The 19,225-nt window shown below is 55.2% G+C and overlaps 2 protein-coding genes and 1 pseudogene across 11 annotated transcripts in view; 1 reads left to right on the plus strand and 2 right to left on the minus strand.

Annotated features, from left to right (window-relative positions):
- Positions 1 to 151: 151 nt before the first annotated feature.
- On the minus strand, positions 152 to 824 carry MRPL41 (mitochondrial ribosomal protein L41). The gene has a single exon (XM_057723595.1). It carries the CDS (start codon positions 691 to 693, stop codon positions 286 to 288), a length of 408 nt encoding a protein of 135 aa, XP_057579578.1. The 5' UTR covers positions 694 to 824; the 3' UTR covers positions 152 to 285.
- A 205-nt stretch (positions 825 to 1,029) lies between these two features.
- The window catches only part of PNPLA7 (patatin like phospholipase domain containing 7), a 68,016-nt gene continuing 49,820 nt past the window's right edge, over positions 1,030 to 19,225 (plus strand). For 7 of the 10 annotated variants that reach the window (XR_009051415.1, XM_057722855.1, XM_057722859.1 and 4 more), the window contains exons 1-10: positions 1,030 to 1,148; positions 2,505 to 2,536; positions 4,033 to 4,104; positions 4,263 to 4,350; positions 4,736 to 4,815; positions 6,177 to 6,268; positions 6,438 to 6,578; positions 7,663 to 7,822; positions 9,849 to 9,929; positions 18,422 to 18,550. Coding sequence is in view for 9 of the 10 variants with exons in the window: in XM_057722855.1 (XP_057578838.1) it covers positions 2,507 to 2,536; positions 4,033 to 4,104; positions 4,263 to 4,350; positions 4,736 to 4,815; positions 6,177 to 6,268; positions 6,438 to 6,578; positions 7,663 to 7,822; positions 9,849 to 9,929; positions 18,422 to 18,550 (873 nt within the window). In the remaining variant the exon portion in view is untranslated. The remainder of the gene's footprint in view (positions 1,149 to 2,504; positions 2,537 to 4,032; positions 4,105 to 4,262; positions 4,351 to 4,735; positions 4,816 to 6,176; positions 6,269 to 6,437; positions 6,579 to 7,662; positions 7,823 to 9,848; positions 9,930 to 18,421; positions 18,551 to 19,225) is intronic. The other 3 variants (XM_057722857.1, XM_057722860.1, XM_057722861.1) reach the window with 3 other exon arrangements.
- LOC130845042 (NADH dehydrogenase [ubiquinone] flavoprotein 2, mitochondrial-like) lies at positions 7,975 to 8,840 on the minus strand (annotated as a pseudogene).

The following is a 19,225-nucleotide window of genomic DNA, read 5'->3' on the forward strand; positions in this document are numbered from 1 at the left end:
AGCCCCGTGTTCCTGCCTACTTCCCAGAACCTTTCGGTCGGGGTCCTGGTGCGGTGGAGGCCTCTGAGAACTTCGCCTGTCGCTACGCCCTAGCCTGTTACAGGGCACGCTTCCTTTTCACAATGACCAGATGCCCAAGACAACACGGAACGGCAGCCAAGGTCTTTAATAGAAACGGGACGAGGGAAACGCCTCCCCACCCGCCACCCCGGAACTGGGCTCGGCCAGGAGGGTCGGTCGAAGTCCTCGGTCGCAGGCACACCCGCCCGCCGCCGCTGCCTGCTCCTAGCGCGGGAAGTTCTTGGGGTACAGCTGGAAGAGCTTGCCTTCCTGCGTGGGCTCGAAGCCGTACTTCTCCAGGCGCTCGGGGTCGAAAGTCCCGGCCTCGAAGTCCTTCTCGATAGCAGGTGCCGCCGTCTCCAGAAAGAGCTGCTTGGCCGTTAGCGGCGCGTCGGTGCCCTCCGGGGCGCGGTAGTTCACGTAGGGCTTGAGCTTGAAGCCGGCAAGATCTGGCACCACCAGCTCCGGGACCATCTCCTTGACCTGCACGAACCTGCCGTCGCGGCCGCGGAAGCCGGTGTCCTGGGCGCCGCGGCTCCTGTAGAAGGTGCGCGGGCCCCGCTTGCTGGTCCACTGGCTCATTCGGTCCGCGCCCCTCACCAGGGCGCGAGCCGCCCCGCTCAGGAGGCCCATGCCGGGGCCCGCACGACGCGAACGCGCTCCGAGGCCCGCGCACAGCCACGCGGCCGCCGCCCGCTACAGCCTGCGCAGGCCCGGGCCCGGCCGCGCTGAGCTTCCGGCGCCCGCGGCGGCTTCCGACAGCGACAGGCCCCCGCGCCGCAGCAAGAGCAGCTCCGATTGGCCGCGCCGTGTCCAATGCGCAGCCTCGGCCCTGCGAGGGGGCGGGACCTTCTGGGATCCGGCCAATGCGCGGGGAGATCCCGCGTAGAGGCGGGGCGTAGGGAGCGCGGCCGTCGCGGGCGGAGCTTCGAGCGCAGTGCGGGACGTCGGGAGGCGGCTGTGGGGAGCGCGGACGTTGGAGGCGGGGCCTCGGGAGGAGTGACGGGAGTGACGGGAGTGACGGGTGTCGGGGGCGGGGCGTCCGAGTGGAGTACCGGGAGCGCGGGCGTCGGGAGCGCGCGGTCCCGGTGAGTCGCTGCCGAGCGCCCGGAAGTGGCCGGCCTGGGGGTCCTGTGAGGAGAGGACGCCATCAGCTCCCCCAGCCCGCGCCGGGACGCACACCGTCCCACAGCGCCGCGCACGCCGACTCCCCCCAGCCCGACGCCCTTCAGCTCGACGTCCCCAACCCGACACCCCTCAGCCCGACGGCCCCCGACCCGACACCCCTCAGCCCGACGGCCCCCGACCCGACACCCCCCCAACGGGACCCCCCCAACGGGACACCCCCAAGCCCTACTGCCCTCAACTCTGACGGCCCCCCAACACCAACACCCCCCAGCCTGACCGCCCTCAGCCTGATGGCCCCTAATCCCTACCTCCAGCCTTACACCCTGCCCTCCCCGCCCCCCCGAGCCCCATCTCCCCAAGGTGGATGCTCCAACCCGCCACACCGGCCTCCCAGTTCTCCTGCGCTTGGCCGCCTTCCCTCCGGCCCCCTGTGCGATGGAGCAAGTGGAGCAGCTGAAGGCACTTTGGTTGTGTGGCAGAGGCTGTGAGCTTGAGCTCTGTCCCCTGGAAGCCTGGGGGGCCTGGGGAGACCGGCTTGGTCAGGGCTGGGCTGCAGAGCAGCGGTCAAGGTGCTGCTGGTCCTTGAAGAGACATCTGAGAAGGGGTTCCCAAGGGGCGGGGACCTTTGACCAGTGAGCAAATGCAGGTGACCCTGCACCTGCCTTCTGCTCCCTGACTTCTCTGGGTGGGATTTTGGAAGTGACAAACCCTCTCTTGCTGTGGCCCTTCTAAGGGACCTGTGAGCCACAGGGTGAAGGCCCTAGACGTGACTCCTCCACGCAGCACAGAGGCCAGGTGCACAGGGCTGGTCCTCTAGTTCACCACACCCGGGACCAACACACCCACCTCCAGGACTCTGCTACACTCGGGGGGAATCCTATGCACAGGCCATTAGGGAGACTCTGGCTCACAGCCTGCGGTGGCCACACCCCGCTCCCCCCCCCCCGCCCCCCCAGCCTCAGTGCCCTCCCTGTGGCACTGGAACCCCCGGCTGCACTACGCCTTTGTCCAGCCGCCCACACTTGCCCTTGACTGGCTCTGGGAGAGGAGCCTGGGATTTGGCTTCAGTTCTAGGTTCCCGGGCAGCCACATGAGGGCTATTTACAGAGAGAGAAGGTGCTCTGATTGCTTGTGACAAGAGCTTCTCTCCATGGCGAACACTGTTTTTCATCAGGGTTTTCCGTCAGTGGAAACATAATTTAACGTGGACAGGAACCCGGGGAAAGGCTGGGAGGCACTGCTTTGCACACTAGCGTGAGGTGGTGGAACATGTGCCCTCCTTGGAACCAGCCTTTTTTCTTTTGTTTCACTTTTAGCCATGGAGCAAGAGGAGGACGCTGACCCAGAGGTACAGAACCTGAGGATTCCAGTGAGGAATCAGAGCCTTAAAATTCCCAGTTGTGGCCACTTCTGAACAAGGAGAACGGGTCCTTTTAGCATCTGCCCTGCGGCACCTCCTTGAAGCCTACTGCGTGTGGGAGTGGCGTGTTGGGCCTTTCTTGTCCTTGTCAGGGCTGAGGCCCACCCTCCTCTTCCCCAAGGCCACAGCTGTCAGTCCCTGCTTCCCCTTAGGAAGGCTGCTTGCGTTGACTTAGAGCCTTGCACCTGTGGAACATCGGTAGCCACATGACAAAGGCCCTTATTCCTAAACCAGAAAATTAGATGCAGTAAAGCAACAGTGAGATGCTGGAAAGTTCAAGAGGCCCAACCACCGAAGACTGTATAAATAGGCCTGGGGCACCCCACGACCCTACTCCTAGACAGCCCTGGCTGCCCCCAGAGGGTGGCTGAGCTCGGAGGGACACACTCTACAAGGAGGGTGCTCATCTGCCACCCGGTGCACGTGGTCTTTAGCCGAGCACACGGTCTGGGCCAGCAGGAGCCCCCCCTGCTTCCATCTGCCTCCTGAGCTCAGAGGGTTGAGTTTTCTGGATCACTTCCTTATTCTGTCTTGATGCAACAGTCTTCTTTTGAAGTGCTTTTCTGAGTGCGTTGATTTCTTTGGGTTTCCTGGCATCGATGCTGGGTGTGATGCTGGCTCTGGAGGACCAGGCAGGCCGCTTTCGTCCTTGGCACTTGTGTAGAAACTTGAAAGGATTAACAAGTCCCCCCACCTCTCCCCCAAGCCCGTCCTTTTCCTGGCTGCTTGGAAGGAGGTGTGTGGGTACCAGGAGGAATGGAGCATAGCTACTTGTTTGGCTGGTTCCTTCATCTTTGCGAGGAATGTGCCAACATCCCCTGCATGGGTGGCCCCAGCTGTCTGCCCACTCACCATTCCACACTCTCTGTTCTCTCTTGCCTTCCTTTCTCTCTCCCTGGGGTCTGGGCTTCTCAAGCCCCTTGCTGACTTCCTCCCTGGAAGCCCTTCTCTGCTGTGAGCTGGTATTTATTGCTCTCAAAATCCAGGTGGCTCCTTAGGGTTTCTCAGCACTGCTGCTGTGTGAGCCTGTGTGCCCTGGAGCCAGTAGCACGCGGTCCTGGTGGTGATGAGAGGGCACTGAGAGGTGGCCTTTGCACCCACTGTGGCCAGCCAGGCTTGCTCCTCTGGACTTGCATCCTGAAGAACAGGAAAGCTGAGCATTTAGGATTCAGATGCGTTAATGATGCCTGGAGCATTTGTTGTCAACACAGCACAGCCACTGGCCCTGCCCAGCCATCCCGTGGGCGGCCCTGCTCCAGAGCAGGTGGACTCAGAGGACCTCAGCATCCTGGAAGGTCACTTCTTTCTGGAGGTCTCCAGGGCTACTGACTCCCTCCCTGACCCACAGCTGTGCTCTTGCTCCCTGGGAAGCCAGGGCTGTGCCCATCCTGGCCCTTCCTGACTGCAGCCTCCCCCCCCCCCAGGTGGGCTTCTGTCTGGCTACCCTTCGGTCCTGGGGCCTGCAGCTGGTGGAGCAGCATTCCCAGTCCACCATGGTAACCGCCTCGCTGCTCCCGGGTGATGGGCGGGCCCTGGGTCAGTGGCCTACAGCACCCTTGGCTGCCCTGGGCCCTTTGGGTCCAGCCTGTGTTTGGGGCTGGGAGGGGCTTGGAGGTGCCTTGCTGATGGGCGCTCTGTCTGTGACCTCGCCCAGCTGATGGGGGTTGCGGTTGGAGTCCTCCTGGCCCTGGCCCTCATTGGCATCACCGTCCTTTTTGTGTACAGAAGGGTTAACCAATTCCGTGAGTATCTTGCTTCAGACTCTAGCTCTAGGGGGAGGGGAAGGAAGGCTTGAAAGGGTGGGGGAGGTTTGGGTGACTTGCCACGTGCTTTGAACTCCTGGGAGCAGCTCTCAAGCCCGCAGTGGCTTTTGTTGGAAACTGCTGGCCTGTCCACGAGGCTGAGCGCGTCAGATCTATGGAATATGAGTCTGTTCTGAACTTTCTTGGCTCTCGTTTCCAAGGAGATATGAAATTCTGCTCCCACTGCATGGGTCTGTCGCAGCCCTGGGACGAGACGCTATGGGACTTGGGGTGGGGGGCGGGGGGCAGGACAAGCTCGGTGTGCACACGTAGTTGCCTCGCGAGTCCCAGCTGTGCTCAGACAGCCCCTTGGCTCCCCTTGCAGGAGAAGAGCAGCCCACTCCTCAGTACAGGTTCCGCAAGAGAGACAGAGTGATGTTCTACGGCAGGAAGATCATGAGGAAGGTAACGCGCGCTGCGCCCCCCCCCCCCCCCGAGGCACCCCGGGCCTGGGGGCCACGCAGGGCTCTGGGGCTCAGGGAAGCTCTGGGGAGGGTGCAGCTGGGTGGACGCATTCGCAGCAGAGGCCCCATCACCCCATGAGGTGGACACGAACTGGCAAGGAGGACAGGAGCACCCCTGGAGTGTGTGGAGCAGGGGATCCCGGCTCCGGTGCTGAGATGGGTGGTCCCCCCAGGACTTGGGACCAGGCCCCGCGAGGTGGAAACTGCACAGTCTCACTCCCCAGTGTCAAGACCCTTCTAGGGGGTGAGCAGCCCCGTCCGGCCTTTGCTGGTCAGCCCCAGCCCCCTCCCAGCTGCTGAGGGCGGGAAGGGCTCGGCAGGCTGCTTGAGGCTTACCGTGCTTAAAATACATGCTTGAAACATTTGCTGATATTTTAAAGCATCTTCTGCTTGTTACTTTTCTCTAGTGACACACTTAACTTGCGTTCTTTGTGGGAACACTTGAACCATCAGATGAGGAGTCACATGGGTGTCCTCGTGTGGCTTTCCTTCCTCCTCAGTGTCAGGTGCTGCTCTGTCTGGCGGGGGCTGGCCCTGGTGTGTGGGGACCGTGTGCGGGCCTGCCACCGCCTCATGCAGACCACATGGAGTGACCCCCAAGCAGGTCTTGAAGGCACTTATGCGTGTTTGGGTGGGAGGGCTGTCCACTGGTGGTCCCGCTGAGGACTGGGCAGTGGCGAGCTGGACCTGGGCTGAGGAGGACAGGAACATGGTCCAGTGGGACCAGGATACCTAGGAGGGAAGGAGGAGTCATGGTGACCACATACCAATAACCACAGCTGATACCACAGGGCAGATGCACTCGGGAGCTGAGGCCCAGCAGGCGGGGGCTGCCCCAGGGGCGGCCGATACCCGGGTAGGAGTCAGGCCCTCTGCACCCCTCAGCACCGCTGTTCAGGGCAGGCTGCTGGGGGAGGCCTCTCGACGGTGGGGGAGGGCGAAGGGCTCTCCAGACCGGGAGGACTGTGCAGGCACCCGGGGTGTCGTGTGTACCAGCGTGACAGGCGTGAGGTGGAGAGTGCCCCTTCCAGGCAGAGGGGACGCGGGGCAGAGGACTCAGAGCTCTCAGAGCGTGGGCTGTCTGGGGACACGGCCATGTGGCATCACTGTCAACAGCACCAAGGATGGCTCCCTGTGTCCTGAGCAGGCAAGCAGGGTGGGGCAAGACCGGGATGCTGGTGTCAGGCCAGCGAGTAGGCCAGCGAGTGGGCCAGCTCCTGAGGGCTGGGACCGACCAGAGGCTGAGAACTGCCTCTGACTGGTCGCAGGGTCCAGACTTGGCCTCCCCCTTTCACTCTGCAGGTGACCACGCTCCCCCACACGCTTGTGGGGAACACAGCCGCCCCCCGGCAGCGGGTGAGGAAGAGGACCAAGGTGCTGTCTCTGGCCAAGAGGTACCGGAGTGCCCTTCAGACCAGTCCCATCCCAGCTGCCCATCCTGGTGGGCACTGGGGAGCCTGCGCTGCCCGCAGCTTCCCCACTGTGGGGCTCACAGGACAAACGCCGTCTGCTTTTGAACCCCTTTGGACGTCTGCTCCAGGCACATGTCTCTCTGCTTTGTAGGATCCTGCGTTTTAAGAAGGAATACCCCACCCTGCAGCCAAAGGAGCCCCCGCCCTCCCTGCTAGAGGCTGACCTCACAGAGTTCGACGTGAAGAGTTCTCACCTGCCGTCAGAAGTTTTGTACATGCTGAAAAATGTTCGGTAAGAGAGAAGTGGACTCTGGAGACCTGCCATGTGCCTGCGGCTGTGCCCTGGGGCCAGATGTCGCCTGGCCTCCAAGGTGTCCTTTCCCTGTGGCCGCCGATGGCTGTGTCTACAAAAATAATCAATAAACAATCTATAATAGGAATAGAAAAGAGTTTTATTTGAGCCACACTGAGGACTACAGCCTGGAAGACAGCTTCTCGTATAACTCTGAGGAACTTCTCCAGAGAAGCATGGTTTTCAGCATAGTTTTATATCTTGTCAGAACAAAGAACATTAAACTAGTCAGGGATACGTTCCTTCAAGGTTTCAAACAAAAAAGAAAAGAAAAAAGCAGATTAGCCCATACGTGGCAAGTCAGGATGGCCTTGGTGCCTGGAAGAAGTCTTGTCATTGAAGCAGAAGCAGCACGGGTGTCCCAGGAAGGGAGGTAGTCAGTCTTCATTTTTAATGTGGACGTCCTGTGCATCTGGTTAGTGCGCCCTTTACTCATTCAGACAGATGTGCAGTGTATGTGATTGGCCACAGACAGGCTGTTCTACCTAGTGAGCATCAGGTGGGAGCTAAGCCCCCTCACGCGTCAGCCAGAGTGACCTCCCCAGACCTCAGCATGTGTTTCATCCACTGGCAAAGCTTCTCTCCTCTCGCCGTTGCTGCCCTCTGGGTGGTGAGCGGAACCTCCTCGCTGGTTCTTTCCTGTGTGTCTGCTTATCAGAGTTTTCACCTCTAGTATGACAGGGAGCAGGTATGGGAAGCACGCGGCTGGATGGAAAATTGAACGTCCGGTTGCCCATCTCTCCCTGGAAGCCCCGACTCTTCTTTCCAGCACCTCACTACCTGCCCTTGGTTACACGTCTGGTTCAAACTCACTGTCACGGCCTGGGAGTTCGCTGAGCTCGTGGGACAGCAGCTGATGGGAATTCCTGAAGCTTAAGTGTCCGTCCTGCTGGTGACCAGGCGCTCGTGCTGCAGGCTCTGCAGCCCTTGAAAGCTCACGCTGTGACCTGGCCAGCAGGGACAGTGACCTGTGTCCCTCCTCCCCTCCTTCCTGAAGGCGTCTCATGTGCGCTATTTCTTGTAGGGTCCTGGGTCACTTTGAGAAGCCACTGTTCCTGGAACTCTGCAAACACATGGTGTTTGTGCAGCTTCTGGAAGGGGAGTACGTCTTCCGGCCAGGGGAGCCGGACACCAGCATCTATGTGGTGCAGGACGGGCGGCTGGAGGTCTGCATCCAGGATTCGGTGAGAGCCCTCGGGCAGGGCGGGCCAGGGCCAGGGGTCTGTTGTGTTGTCACTTAGAGGTCGAAAAGTTAGTGCAAAATTTTATTTTATTTCATGTAGATAGGAGATTCATGTTTTATTTCTCCAGTGACATATTTACAGTTGAATATAAATTAAAGGCATGCTTGTACACCAAAGCCAGGTCCTTTCAGTGGTTCAGTCAAAAAGGTAAGACCTCCAGCTGGCTCACATGAGAGGCGTCCATTCCTTGACCCAGGTTTTGGAATTTTGCCAGCCTTGAGTTCATCAACAATTTCCTCAATATCCTTAGGTGTCATATCCTCACAGTAGTTGTCATTTATGTGAACCATTGGTGCATTTACACAGGCCCCTAAAATTCCCTCTTCTATAAGAGTGGAAAGTTTGTCAGGTGTAGTCCCTCCAACCTTTCTTCCAAGCTTTCTCTGAATGGCCTTCAGTAGGCTGTCAGAGTTGATACTTTCCAGTTGGCTTCCCATTATACCTTGTATAGAAAGTTGCTACCTCGTACACGGTCACTGGAGGTGCTTGTAAAACTTCCGCAGCCTCGTTCACAGCGGGGCTGGGCAGCCACCCATTCTGTCTTCGGGCCTAAACCCGGGGCTGGAAGCACAGCTGCGGCTCTGGGCCTTTCTGGGTAGTCTTCACAGTTGCCTCTGTGCGCGTGGAGTTCTCCGCTGTGAAATCAGACGGCGTATCTGGGTTATTCTCAGGAGTATCTCTTTGCACAAGTACGGCTCCTGCAGCTTCGTCCTGCACAGCGGCCTTACGCACATTCCCTGTATGTCTTCCCCGCTGGGAGGCGAGGCCAGAACGCCGCGGAGAGGAACGTGGCGGGACAAGCTGCGGGCCTTCGGAGTACAAAATTTTAAGTTTTAGTTCTTTGCAGGAAAAGGCAGGTTGGACCACAGCTGCCCTTGAGGCCAGTGCGCCAGCGTCCGCCGCACAGGGGCTGCGCGTGGCGGCTCACCTCTGTGGTTCCCCGGCACACCGCAAGCATTTTGCCATGTCTCTCCCACTGCCTCAGACCTCCTCAGTGGTTGGGTATTGATCTAATGACCAATCGCACCTTTGCCTTATTTTCAGGGTTCAGGCTGTAAATAATTTTAACTCTAAGAAAATAATTAAGGTGTTAATTCAGGTGGAAGCTAACTGCTTGCTTTCTGCCTCTGTTGAATTACATGCTTGAACCACAGTTGCGGGGATGGGGGGATCTTCAGACCAAGCCTCCTGAGGGCTTGCTGGTTTCCTTGCCTGGTGGTGAGTGACCAGGCTTCCCACCGCAGGCACTCAAGTGCACCCTGGACTGCATGAGGTTGCCCACCCCCGGCCACGTGAGGTTCCCGCCTGCTGGCCCCAGGGTAGACCCTGATGCAGGACAGCTCTGCGTGTCCTTTGGGCTTGTAGACCACAGCGTTGTCAGCGTACAGTTCTCACGTGTGTAGCTTTGTCTACGGGTGGCCTGGTGGGATAATTAGAAAGGACATGGCTCTCATCCAGCCTCCTCCAGGCGGGGCCTGCATGTCATCCACCTGGCAGGCCTTCCCCAAGAAGGCCAGAGCCTTTGGGCCAGATGGAAGGGCTCCTGGGCAGTGACCAGTGCCAGATTTGAGCAAGTTCAAAGGGGTTTTCCTGGGTCACACTGAGATGAAGTTCCTATACTAATTCACCAGCATCGCATGTTTTTTTTTTCTTTTAATCCAGTGGAAAAATATGTCAAAATGCTATTATTCATTCTGAGAATAACTGCATTTGGTTCTCACAGACCTTTAAGTTAGGCCAGCAAATTCACTTGGGCGAGTCCTCCCAGTGCTGACGAGACGTGGGGCAGACGGGCTGGGCCTGGCCTCTTCCTTTCTCTTAGTCACCCTCCTTTTCCTGTTCTCCTCATTCCCGCACGTTGGCAGGGGTGCAGCCTCTGCCCCGCACGCCAGTGGTGCTGGAGGTTGTTTGCCCAGCTGGCCTGGCCTCCCACAGTGGGTGACCCTGCTCTGCTTTTCAAGTGCAGGATGGCACTGAGGTGGCGGTCAAAGAGGTTCTGGCTGGAGACAGCGTCCACAGTCTCCTCAGCATCCTGGATGTCATCACTGTGAGTACCTCCCCCACCCCCACCCCCAGGTCTGCCCAGACTCGCTGGACAGCAGGTCCCTTAGCGCCAAGGCCAGCTCTCCAGTGACAAAGGGCTGGTCTAGGTCCAGGGGACCCCAGTAGGTCAGCGGTGTGCCCGGGAGCGGCTTTACCCAGGTATCTAAGGGGAGCTGGGTGGCAGCTTACGGGCTTTGGCCGTCTCCTAAATGATCGTTCTCCAGACGGACACGTGCACGGGCTCTAAGCTTCAGACGCGCGAAGCATCACAGGGCGAAAGAGGTGGCTCCCGCCTCGGGCCCTGAGGCCCCTTCCCAGGAGGGGCCCTCTCTGCATCTTCTGTGCTAACCTGTGTCCCTCAGTCATTACCAGCTCTTGCTGTTCGTCTCTGTGGTGAATGGTCTTGGGTGGACATTGCTTCCTGTGTTTGAAGGCCGGTGTGTAGGGCACGTCCTGAGGAGCCTCACGGTCCCGCCCTCCACAGAGGCTGCACCACCAGTGAGCCGGCTCCTATCTGATGTTTGCTAGTCCGATAGATTAAAAAGTAGCATCTCATGTTAGCTTATGACTTTTAAACGTTTTATCATGGAATGTTTTAAACATGTTCAAAAGTAGGCAGCATAGTAAAATCAATTTATTTCCATCACCAGCTGCGAAAGGCTCAGCTCAGTGTGCCTCATTTCCTCCTGATGAACTAGAATTTAGTATTTGTTTAATCTTTTTCTTCTGAACAAAATCTACTTACAATAAAACAAATCTTAAGTGTATGTGGCTGTGTTGATAAATGCATACACCTGTATCACTCAAAAGGTGTATCTGATTTTAATCTTATCCTTGGACGTTACACCTGTTGCTTTTATTTTCCTCTGTGTACTGAGGCAGCTTGCACCTCAGCTCCTGCAGACACTGCATGGTGGGCTCTCCAGAGCAGCTCATCGAACTTGGCAGGGGGGCATCTGCGCAGGGCCAGGAGTCTAGGTGCTCGTGTGACGTTCACCATGGATGGGCCCCTCATGGGTGTCCTCCGAGCCAGCCCTAAGTTCTTGTGCATGACAAGGAGGTGACAGGTTCCAGAGGGAGGCTTTGGGGGTGTCCACCCTGCTCACCCTGCCCCTGTCAGACCGGCACACATGTGCTTTGAGCTGTTTTAGGGCCTGGGGTGGAGGCGTGCATGGGACTCCGGCGTCTTTGTCTGCCCCCAAGACCTGGCTTGTCTTCATCAGACGCTGGGCCAGGGCTAAGAGGGACACCACCTGCTCTGAGCAAGGCTGGCCGGGTGCTGCCTGGACACAGCGCCTGCCTGGAGCGTTGTGCTGGGAGAGGACACCCGGGAGTGCAGTTCAGTCTGGAGCAGGGTGTCTCTGTGGGGCTCTGGCTGGTGTGCGTCTGAGTCAGTAGTTTGTGCTGTGGGCCCGAGAAGCCGGGAGGTGTAGGTAGGCTGTCATCTACATGGAGGTAGATTATTAGGGACTCCTAAATAAGAACGAGAGAAGGGCAGTGGAGGCCCTTCTCTTACGTCTTGCTCTGCGGCTGATCCTGATCTCGTTGTGACTCTTGGGTTGAGTGCCGTTCGTGGCAGTGTCGTGGGCTGTGGGCTGTGAGCAGGGCCGGGCTTACCTGCTGCCTCGCAGCCTGCTGTGGTCGCCTCGTGCCAGTGTCAGGGTCAGCGCAGGGCCCCTCCCTGGGACGGGAGTCCTGCTTCCTCAAGTGGTGGGGGAGAGAATGGGGGTGATGCTTGGGAGAAAATAATTCTATATTGGGTTAAGTGATCATTTGGAAGGACATCATTTTTCCCTTATCAAACATTTATGTTTGTGGTTTAAAAATCTTTTAATTTATTCTTATAAAAATAACCGGAACAAATTCTAAAGTTGTATTTGATGTTTCATGAATTGCAGTTGTCTGTTCCACCCCCCCCTCCCCAGAAAGGCCACTTCCAGCTCTCTCAGTCTCCTCCGTACAATCCGCTGCTCTTGCTGTTTCGTAATTCTCCTATCCTCATCTCGTGTTGACTTCCTGCTGCAGAAAATGCCTTGCTTTCCTCATCATCCTGTTCCTCTTGTCCCACCTTCGTGCACGTTGTTGGCAGCTGAGCTTGTGGAGCCCGAGGGTGAAGTTCCTTTCTGTTTTCCCTGGAGTTAACAGTTGCCTCATTTTTTTGTTGCTTAGTTTTCCTTGCATCGAGTGCACCACTGCCTTGGCCGAGCACTCCATGAGCTGGGCAGAAACCCCGGGGTCCCCATCCCCTGTCCCCATCTGACCTTTCTGGTCACACAGTCCAGCCCCCCCGGGACCCATTTTTTTCTTCCCGGGCAGAGCTTTCGCCTCCTCTCCTGGGCTGCTTGCTTATTTGTGTGGAGCAAATCCTCTGTCTGCTTCCCGAAGGGTGCAAGAGAGGTCGAGTTTTGAAACCTTATAGATCTAGAATTGTCTTTATTTTGTACTCTGTTTATCTTTCTATTGTACTTTTTAGATTTCTTCAACTTCATTTTCCAAATCTGCCATCGAATGTTTAATTTCTTTTATCATGTTTAAAAAAAATAATTAATTAATTTCTTGGCTGTGTTGGGTCTCCATTGCTACGCGTGGGCTTTCTCTAGTTGCAGCAAGCAGGGGCTACTCTTCTTTAAGGTGCATAGGCTTCTCATTGTGGTGGCTTCTCTTGTTGCGGAGCATGGGCTCTAGGCACATAGCCTTCAGTAGTTATGGTACATGGGCTCAGTAGTTGTGGCTCACGGGCTGTAGAGCATGGGCTCAGTAGTTGTGGCGCACGGGCTTAGTTGCTCCACAGCATGTGGGATCTTCCCAGCCCAGGGATCAAACCTGTGTCCCCTGCATTGGCAGGTGAATTCTTAACCACTGCATCACCAGGGAAGTCCTGTGTCACATCTTCTTTATCCATTCATCTGTTGATGGACATTTAGGTTGCTTCCATGTCCTGGCTATTGCGAATAGTGCTGCTGTGAACATTGGGGTGCACGTATCTTTTCGAATTAGAGTTTTCTGCAGATACATGGCCGGTCGTGGGATGGCTGGGTCATATGGTAGCTCTATTTTTAGTTTTTTAAGGAACCTCCAAACTGTCCTCCACAGCGGCTGCACATTTACATTCCCACCAACAGTGCAGGTGGGTTCCCTTTTCTCCTGTCATCATGTTTTTTACTTCAAGAGCTTTTTTTTCTCTCAGTATTTTTTTGTGGATGAAGTAAGATGAGGTTTTCCTTGCTCCCTGTATCACCTCGCCTCTGTTTATTTGTTTCTGTCTTTCAGACCTGGGCCTCTCCTGTTCCCAACAGTCCATTATGTGAGAGGGAAACCCACACCCAACCTGGCTGCACAGCAGTGCCGATGAGCCGTGTACACATCAGTGCTTGCTTAGCTTGTAGCTGGAAGTTTGTGCCTTGTGAGCACCCTCCTGCAATTCCACCCCCCGTTGTTTTAATTTTCACAAATTGGTTATGAAATGTTTCAGATATACGAAAAAGCATAATGCGGGCAGCACACATGTCAGCCGTCAGCCGCGTGAGGCAATGGGCCCTGCGACTCGGGCTGGCTGTGCGCTGCCAGTGCCATTTGGCTTCCCACCACGTCCTCAGAGGCAGCTGTGTTTCTGGGTGTTCTCTGGGATCCTAGGAAATGTGGTGTAACTGTTCGCAACCATCGGCTGCGCGGGTCACACGCCGTGCAGTTCTGCAGCGCCCTTGCTTTGTGGGGTTATTGGCACAAGCGCCCCCACGCGGCCGTGCAGTCTCGTGCAGTTGTCTGCTCACTGCCCGTTGATCCTCCCGCTGCTGACTGGCATTCGGGCCCCACGGTGGCTGGTGCTGCAGAGAGCACTTGTAGGCATGTGCAGGTGTGTACCAGGCCTGTGCACACCCCTGCAGCGGCCCCTCCTGTGCTGTTCAAGTTTTGTGGTGAGGTTGAGGGCATTGTTTTTCTAACTAAACAAGTCCACTTGAGCTGTTTTTAGCATTAGCTGCTAAGCTGTCATTTTCTCTTTCCACCCTCTCCCCAAGCACACAGACACATACTCAGAGACGCAGACACACACACGCTTTCCTCCCTGATTCTGGAACAGATGAGAACTGCTGTATGTTGGGGTTTGTGGGGACGTCCCTCCCGTGCTCCTCCTGGGTCTCCTGGCAGCTTGGCTGGCTGGTAAATGGGGGGACATGCTGCTAACACAGGTTGTAGAGACATCCTGGAAACAGGATGAGGTCATGTCTGAGACAGACCCTACCCTGTGAGCCCGCCGCAGAGGGCGCCTGCTCCCCACAGAGCAGCCAAGTGACACGTAAATACTGAGGGGCCAGGCTTGACTCTGGCCTCACAAGGACTCTGGAGCTGGCCTCCAGTTTCTGTGTTGGACACCTGGTAGGTGGCTGCTCTGTGCTACTCTGGGCTCCTATTTTTTTGTGGTGTGGTTATGGGTTTCTTATAGGACAAACTTCTCTCTCTCTCTCTCTCTTTTCATTTATTGTCCTGAACTCAGAAGTTTGGTTTGTGTGTGTGTGTGTGTGTTTTAATTGAAGTATAGTTGATTTACAATGTTGTGTTAGTTTCAGATGTGCAGCAAAGTGATTCAGTTATATGTATATATTTCTTTTCTTTTTCACATTCTTTTCCCTTATAGGTTATTACAAAATATTGAGTATTGTTCCCTGTGCTATACAGTAGGACGTTGTTTTTAATCTATTTTATACGTAGGAGTGTGCACAGGTTAATCCCAAACTCCTGCTCTATCCCTCCTGTTTCCCCTTTGGTAAAGGTAAGTTTGCTTTCTGTGTCTGTTTTCTGTGAATCTATTTCTGTTTTGCAAATAAGTTCATTTGTATCATTTCTTAAAAGAATCCACATATTATCATATATTTGTCTTTCTCTGTCTGACCTACTTCACTTAGTATGATAATCTCTGGGTCCGTCCATGTTGCTGCAAATGGCATTATTTCATTCTTTTTTATGGCTGAGTAGTATTCCATTGTATAAATATACCTTCATCTGTCGATGGACATTCAGGTTGCTTCCGTGTCTTGGCTATTGTGAATAGTGCTGCAGTGAACATTGGGGTGGCATGTATCTTTTTGAATTATGGTTTTCTCTGGATATGTAAGGGGACAGCCTTCTCTTTATAAAGGATTTGAAGCAGGCAGAAAGGACTCCAAGGCAGAAGTAATGTCATTGAGCCCCAGAGCTCACTGAGGACACCCGGAGCCAGATGCCCAGTGTTCCTGGCATGCAGGGCTGCTTGGGCGAAGAGGCATTTGCCGGGTTTACTTCAGAGGACAGTCAGGTCAGGAGACTGGACCTCCACTAGGTTCCACCTTGTTTGAGTTCTTGTTTGCAGGGCCTCACGTGTGAAGTTAAAACAGGGTTCTCTCCAGCAGGGGCGGCAGCGAGCCTCCCCACACAGGCGAGGCGCTGTCTGTGCCGAGGGATTGGGCTGCTTCCTTCTGGCTGTCAAAGAAGAAGGACATTGAGATTTTATTTTTAATAAAAATGAACAGAGTTCCACTGCTGCTGTGGCAGGGTGATGCCACCGCAGCCTCTCTCTCCTGCTGATTATGACAAAAACTCTGGGCAAAATGCAAAAAGCAATTACCCAGGAATCTGAAAATAAAAGTGAGTAGATTGTGCGTGGGAATTGAAACAGGAAACGTAGCCCAGGAACAGTGAGTTCCCTGGGTTTTCTCTGCTGTCTCACTGCTCTGCCTCAGGGGCAGCCCAGTCACAGACTTTCTCAGTGTGGGAGAGAGAGTGCGTGGGTCCTGCTGGTCTCAGCGCAGACGGAGAGCAGCCCCGCACAGACCGTGAGAACGGGCTAAGACGCAGCCTTAGCCCAGGTCTCAGCCTAATCCTGAGGGGCCCTGTGCCAGCATGTGCGGCCTTGCCCGGAAATCAGACCCACTGGCTCCCAGCCCCATGGGGAGGCGGAGAGTGAGACAGAACTTGCGATCTGAACCCAGCCAGCTCGATAACCTGCTAAAAAATTCAACATTTTCCAGAAAATTGGAGCTGAAACCTACCCACGTCAATAATAACGTTGAGTCTACCAATTAAATGGTGATCAGGTTGGATGGAAATGCCAGCATCCAGCTGTATACTGGCTTCATGAAACCCACCTTAAATATAAAGATTAGATGGATTGAAAATAGAAGAATGTGGAAAGCTGTAGCATGAAAACTCAAAAGAAAACTGAAGGGCTCAGTAACGTCAGACAGAGTAGACTTCCGACCACAGAATGTCCCCAGGGGTGAGGGACAGCACTTGTCAAGAAGATACAACAATCCCAAGTGTGTGTTCTCCTGACAGTGGAATCCCAAAAGTGGAGCAGAAACTTACAGAGGCGGAAGGAGAAATGGCTCCACAGTTGTCCTCGGTGACTCCCCTTTTCTCTTGGAAATCGACAGAACAGGTGGACAGAAAGCCTGCAAAGATGTAGAAAATCTAAACAACACCATCAACCACCTTGATTAATTAAGTAAACATTTATTGAACGCTGGTCCCAGTAACAGCAAGACACATTCTTTTCACGTGAACATGGGACACTCACAAGACATACTGTATTCTGGGCCAGAAAACAAATGGCCCATAATGAATTTCAAGGAATTGAAATCATTGAGTGGAGACCATTTTGTAATGCATGGAAATAGCAGATCACTGTGTTGTGCACCAGGAACTCACATACTGTTGTAGATCAGCTATACTTCAAAAACAAATTCATAGAAAAAGAGATCAGATTTTTGATCAGAAGCGGGGGTGGGGAGGGGGTACGTCCTGCCCAGAAAGGCCGGGTTCCTCCCAGCTCCGGGGCTCCCTGGGGGCTGCGGGCAATGGCCAGTTTGCAAGATGGTTCTAAACCAGGAGCCAGACCTGAAGGTACCAGCTGGATACATCAAAAAGACAGCGGGTTGCCAGGGGGTATTGCTCTAACCAATGTGCTGGCTCTTTAATTTTATGTTGTTGGGTCTCTGCTTCCCCAAAGGCATTTAACCACTTGCAGCAAGAGGAGTTCGCTAGTGCAGACACCTCCGTGCTCAGCAAGCAGGGGATCACAGGCTGGTGGTTATCCGAAACCACCCTGGCGGTGAGGTACGTGACAGTCACTGAGCTGAGCCTGCGTCGGCTCCAGAGTTGGCTCGCTATCCCGAGTTCTCCTGGAAACCCAATAAAGTCGCCGGAGTCCTAGCCCAGATTCCAAAAGGAATGAAGCAAATTATTGGAGTCCAGTTAGCTCGATCCCCCAACAGAGGCTCACTATTGCGAACTCCAGGAAACAACTGAGTACTCACCAAGGACGAAGCCTTGAACCAGAAAGGCTGAAGCCTTGAACCAGAAAGGGTGAAACCTCTCCCCTGAAAGGACAAAGCCATTCCAGATTCCAGATAAAGTCAGAGAACTCAAAATGCAAAAAAGCAGAGTTTGGAATCCAAGACGAGAGACTCAGGGAAGTGATGAGCATGAGGGGCTCACAGCTCCAGGGCCCGCCATCTCTTAGGGCCCACCTCCTTCAGGTCCCACTTCTGGCCCCATGTGAATACATCAGGGTGAATACGTGGCAGCCAGTCACTTTCCCAGCAGAAGCGAGTTTATTCAGGAATAGTGGAGGAATTGCAGTTCAGGACATGGAAACTATGGCAGACAAAAGCCAAGTCCAGAGAACAAGGAGGGGGAGTTGGGAGGCGCTGTGAGGACCTGAGATTTCCATGGGAGGAGGTGGGGGCCAAGGGAGGCTTCCCATTGGCTGGGCCCCTGCCGTCTGATTAGCTGGGCCGTGGGTTGTGCAGGGAAGTTTCCTCCCTCCTGCGGATGGTACTGGCGGCAGCTTCTGGTGCAGGATGTAGACGGAGAGCTTTTGCTGTTTGGGGTGATTAACATGCATGGCAGGCGCGAGGGCGCCCCCTACAGGCCAGTGTCCACTCCAGCTTTAGCTGAGGTTCTGGTAACTAATTCTACAATATTTAGCAAGAGAAACGAAAACTTTGTTCACACAAAACCCTGTATGGTAATATTTGCATGAGCTTTATTTACAACTGCAACAGTGGAAACACCCAGACGGATGGGGAAAGGGGCTTTGATGCTGCCATAACACGGACCACGGGCACACGCACAGGGCGGCCTCCAGGGCGTCCTCTCCAGGCAAGGGGCCAGGTCTGTGTGGTCCCGTGGACGTGGTACTTTGGTGAAGGAAAACCGTCAGAAAAGAGCCGCTGGCCCCCTGGAGCTGGGAGTCGGCCAGGGCCGGGGGTGGGGTGGCAGGGCTCAGCCTGGAGGTGATAACTGTGGCTGAAAAAGCCGTGTCTGCGCTTGAGCACCAGCCATTCCCAAAGAGAGAAACCAAATGCCGCTCCCCTGGTCCTTGCCGCGTGGAGCTGCGCCTGTGGCGGGCAGGGCTCAGCGGGAGCTGTGAGCAGATGATCCTGGCCCCAGGTGGCCTTGCAGGAGGCCCAGGAGAGCAGGGTGCTGCGAGCGTGAGCGCTGACCGGGCTGTCCTTACAGGGCCACACCGCGCCATACAAGACCGTGTCCGCCCGTGCCGCCGTCCCGTCCACCGTCCTCCGCCTTCCAGCTGTGGCTTTTCAAGGAGTTTTTGAGAAATATCCTGAAACCCTGGTGAGGATGGTGCAGGTGGGTCGCTTCTCCAGGCACTCGCGTGGTGCTGTGGCCCACACGTGTGGGGGGCACGGGGCCAGCACCCTGAGAGCCTCACCATCGGTTTACTGAGTCCTGTGGCCGTGCGCACATGTCCGCAATGGTAGAATCGACTTCACTGACTGAGTGCTGGTGATGGTGGGCTTCAGGGTGGGTGTAGGAAGAAGTAGAATGGACTGGAGAACTCGAGGTATGGGAGGGGGCAGGGGGTGAAGGGGAAACTGAGACGAAGCGAGAGAGTAGCACAGACATATATATACTACCAACTGTAAAATAGTCAGTGGGAAGTTGTTGTATAACAAAGGGAGTCCAACTCGAGGATGGAAGATGCCTTAGAGGACTGGGGCAGGGAGGGTGGGGGGGACTCGAGGAGGGGGGAGTCAAGGAAGGGAGGGAATACGGGGATATGTGTATAAAAACAGATGATTGAACCTGGTGTACCCCCCCAAAAAATAAAAAATTAAAAAAAATTTTGTAATTCATGTTTTGCTATAAAAATTAATATGTATAACCTAAAAGCAGTCTTCAGATCTCCCGCCATGCCCCCAAAGAGCTCTTTTTGTTATTATTAAACTTCTTGATTTGAAGTAATTTTAGATTTATACAAAATTTGCAGAAACAATGCAGAGTTTCCTTGTGCCCCTAGCACTG

Source organism: Hippopotamus amphibius, chromosome 2 (genome assembly GCF_030028045.1).
Source record: "Hippopotamus amphibius kiboko isolate mHipAmp2 chromosome 2, mHipAmp2.hap2, whole genome shotgun sequence".
Lineage (NCBI taxonomy): Eukaryota > Metazoa > Chordata > Mammalia > Artiodactyla > Hippopotamidae > Hippopotamus > Hippopotamus amphibius.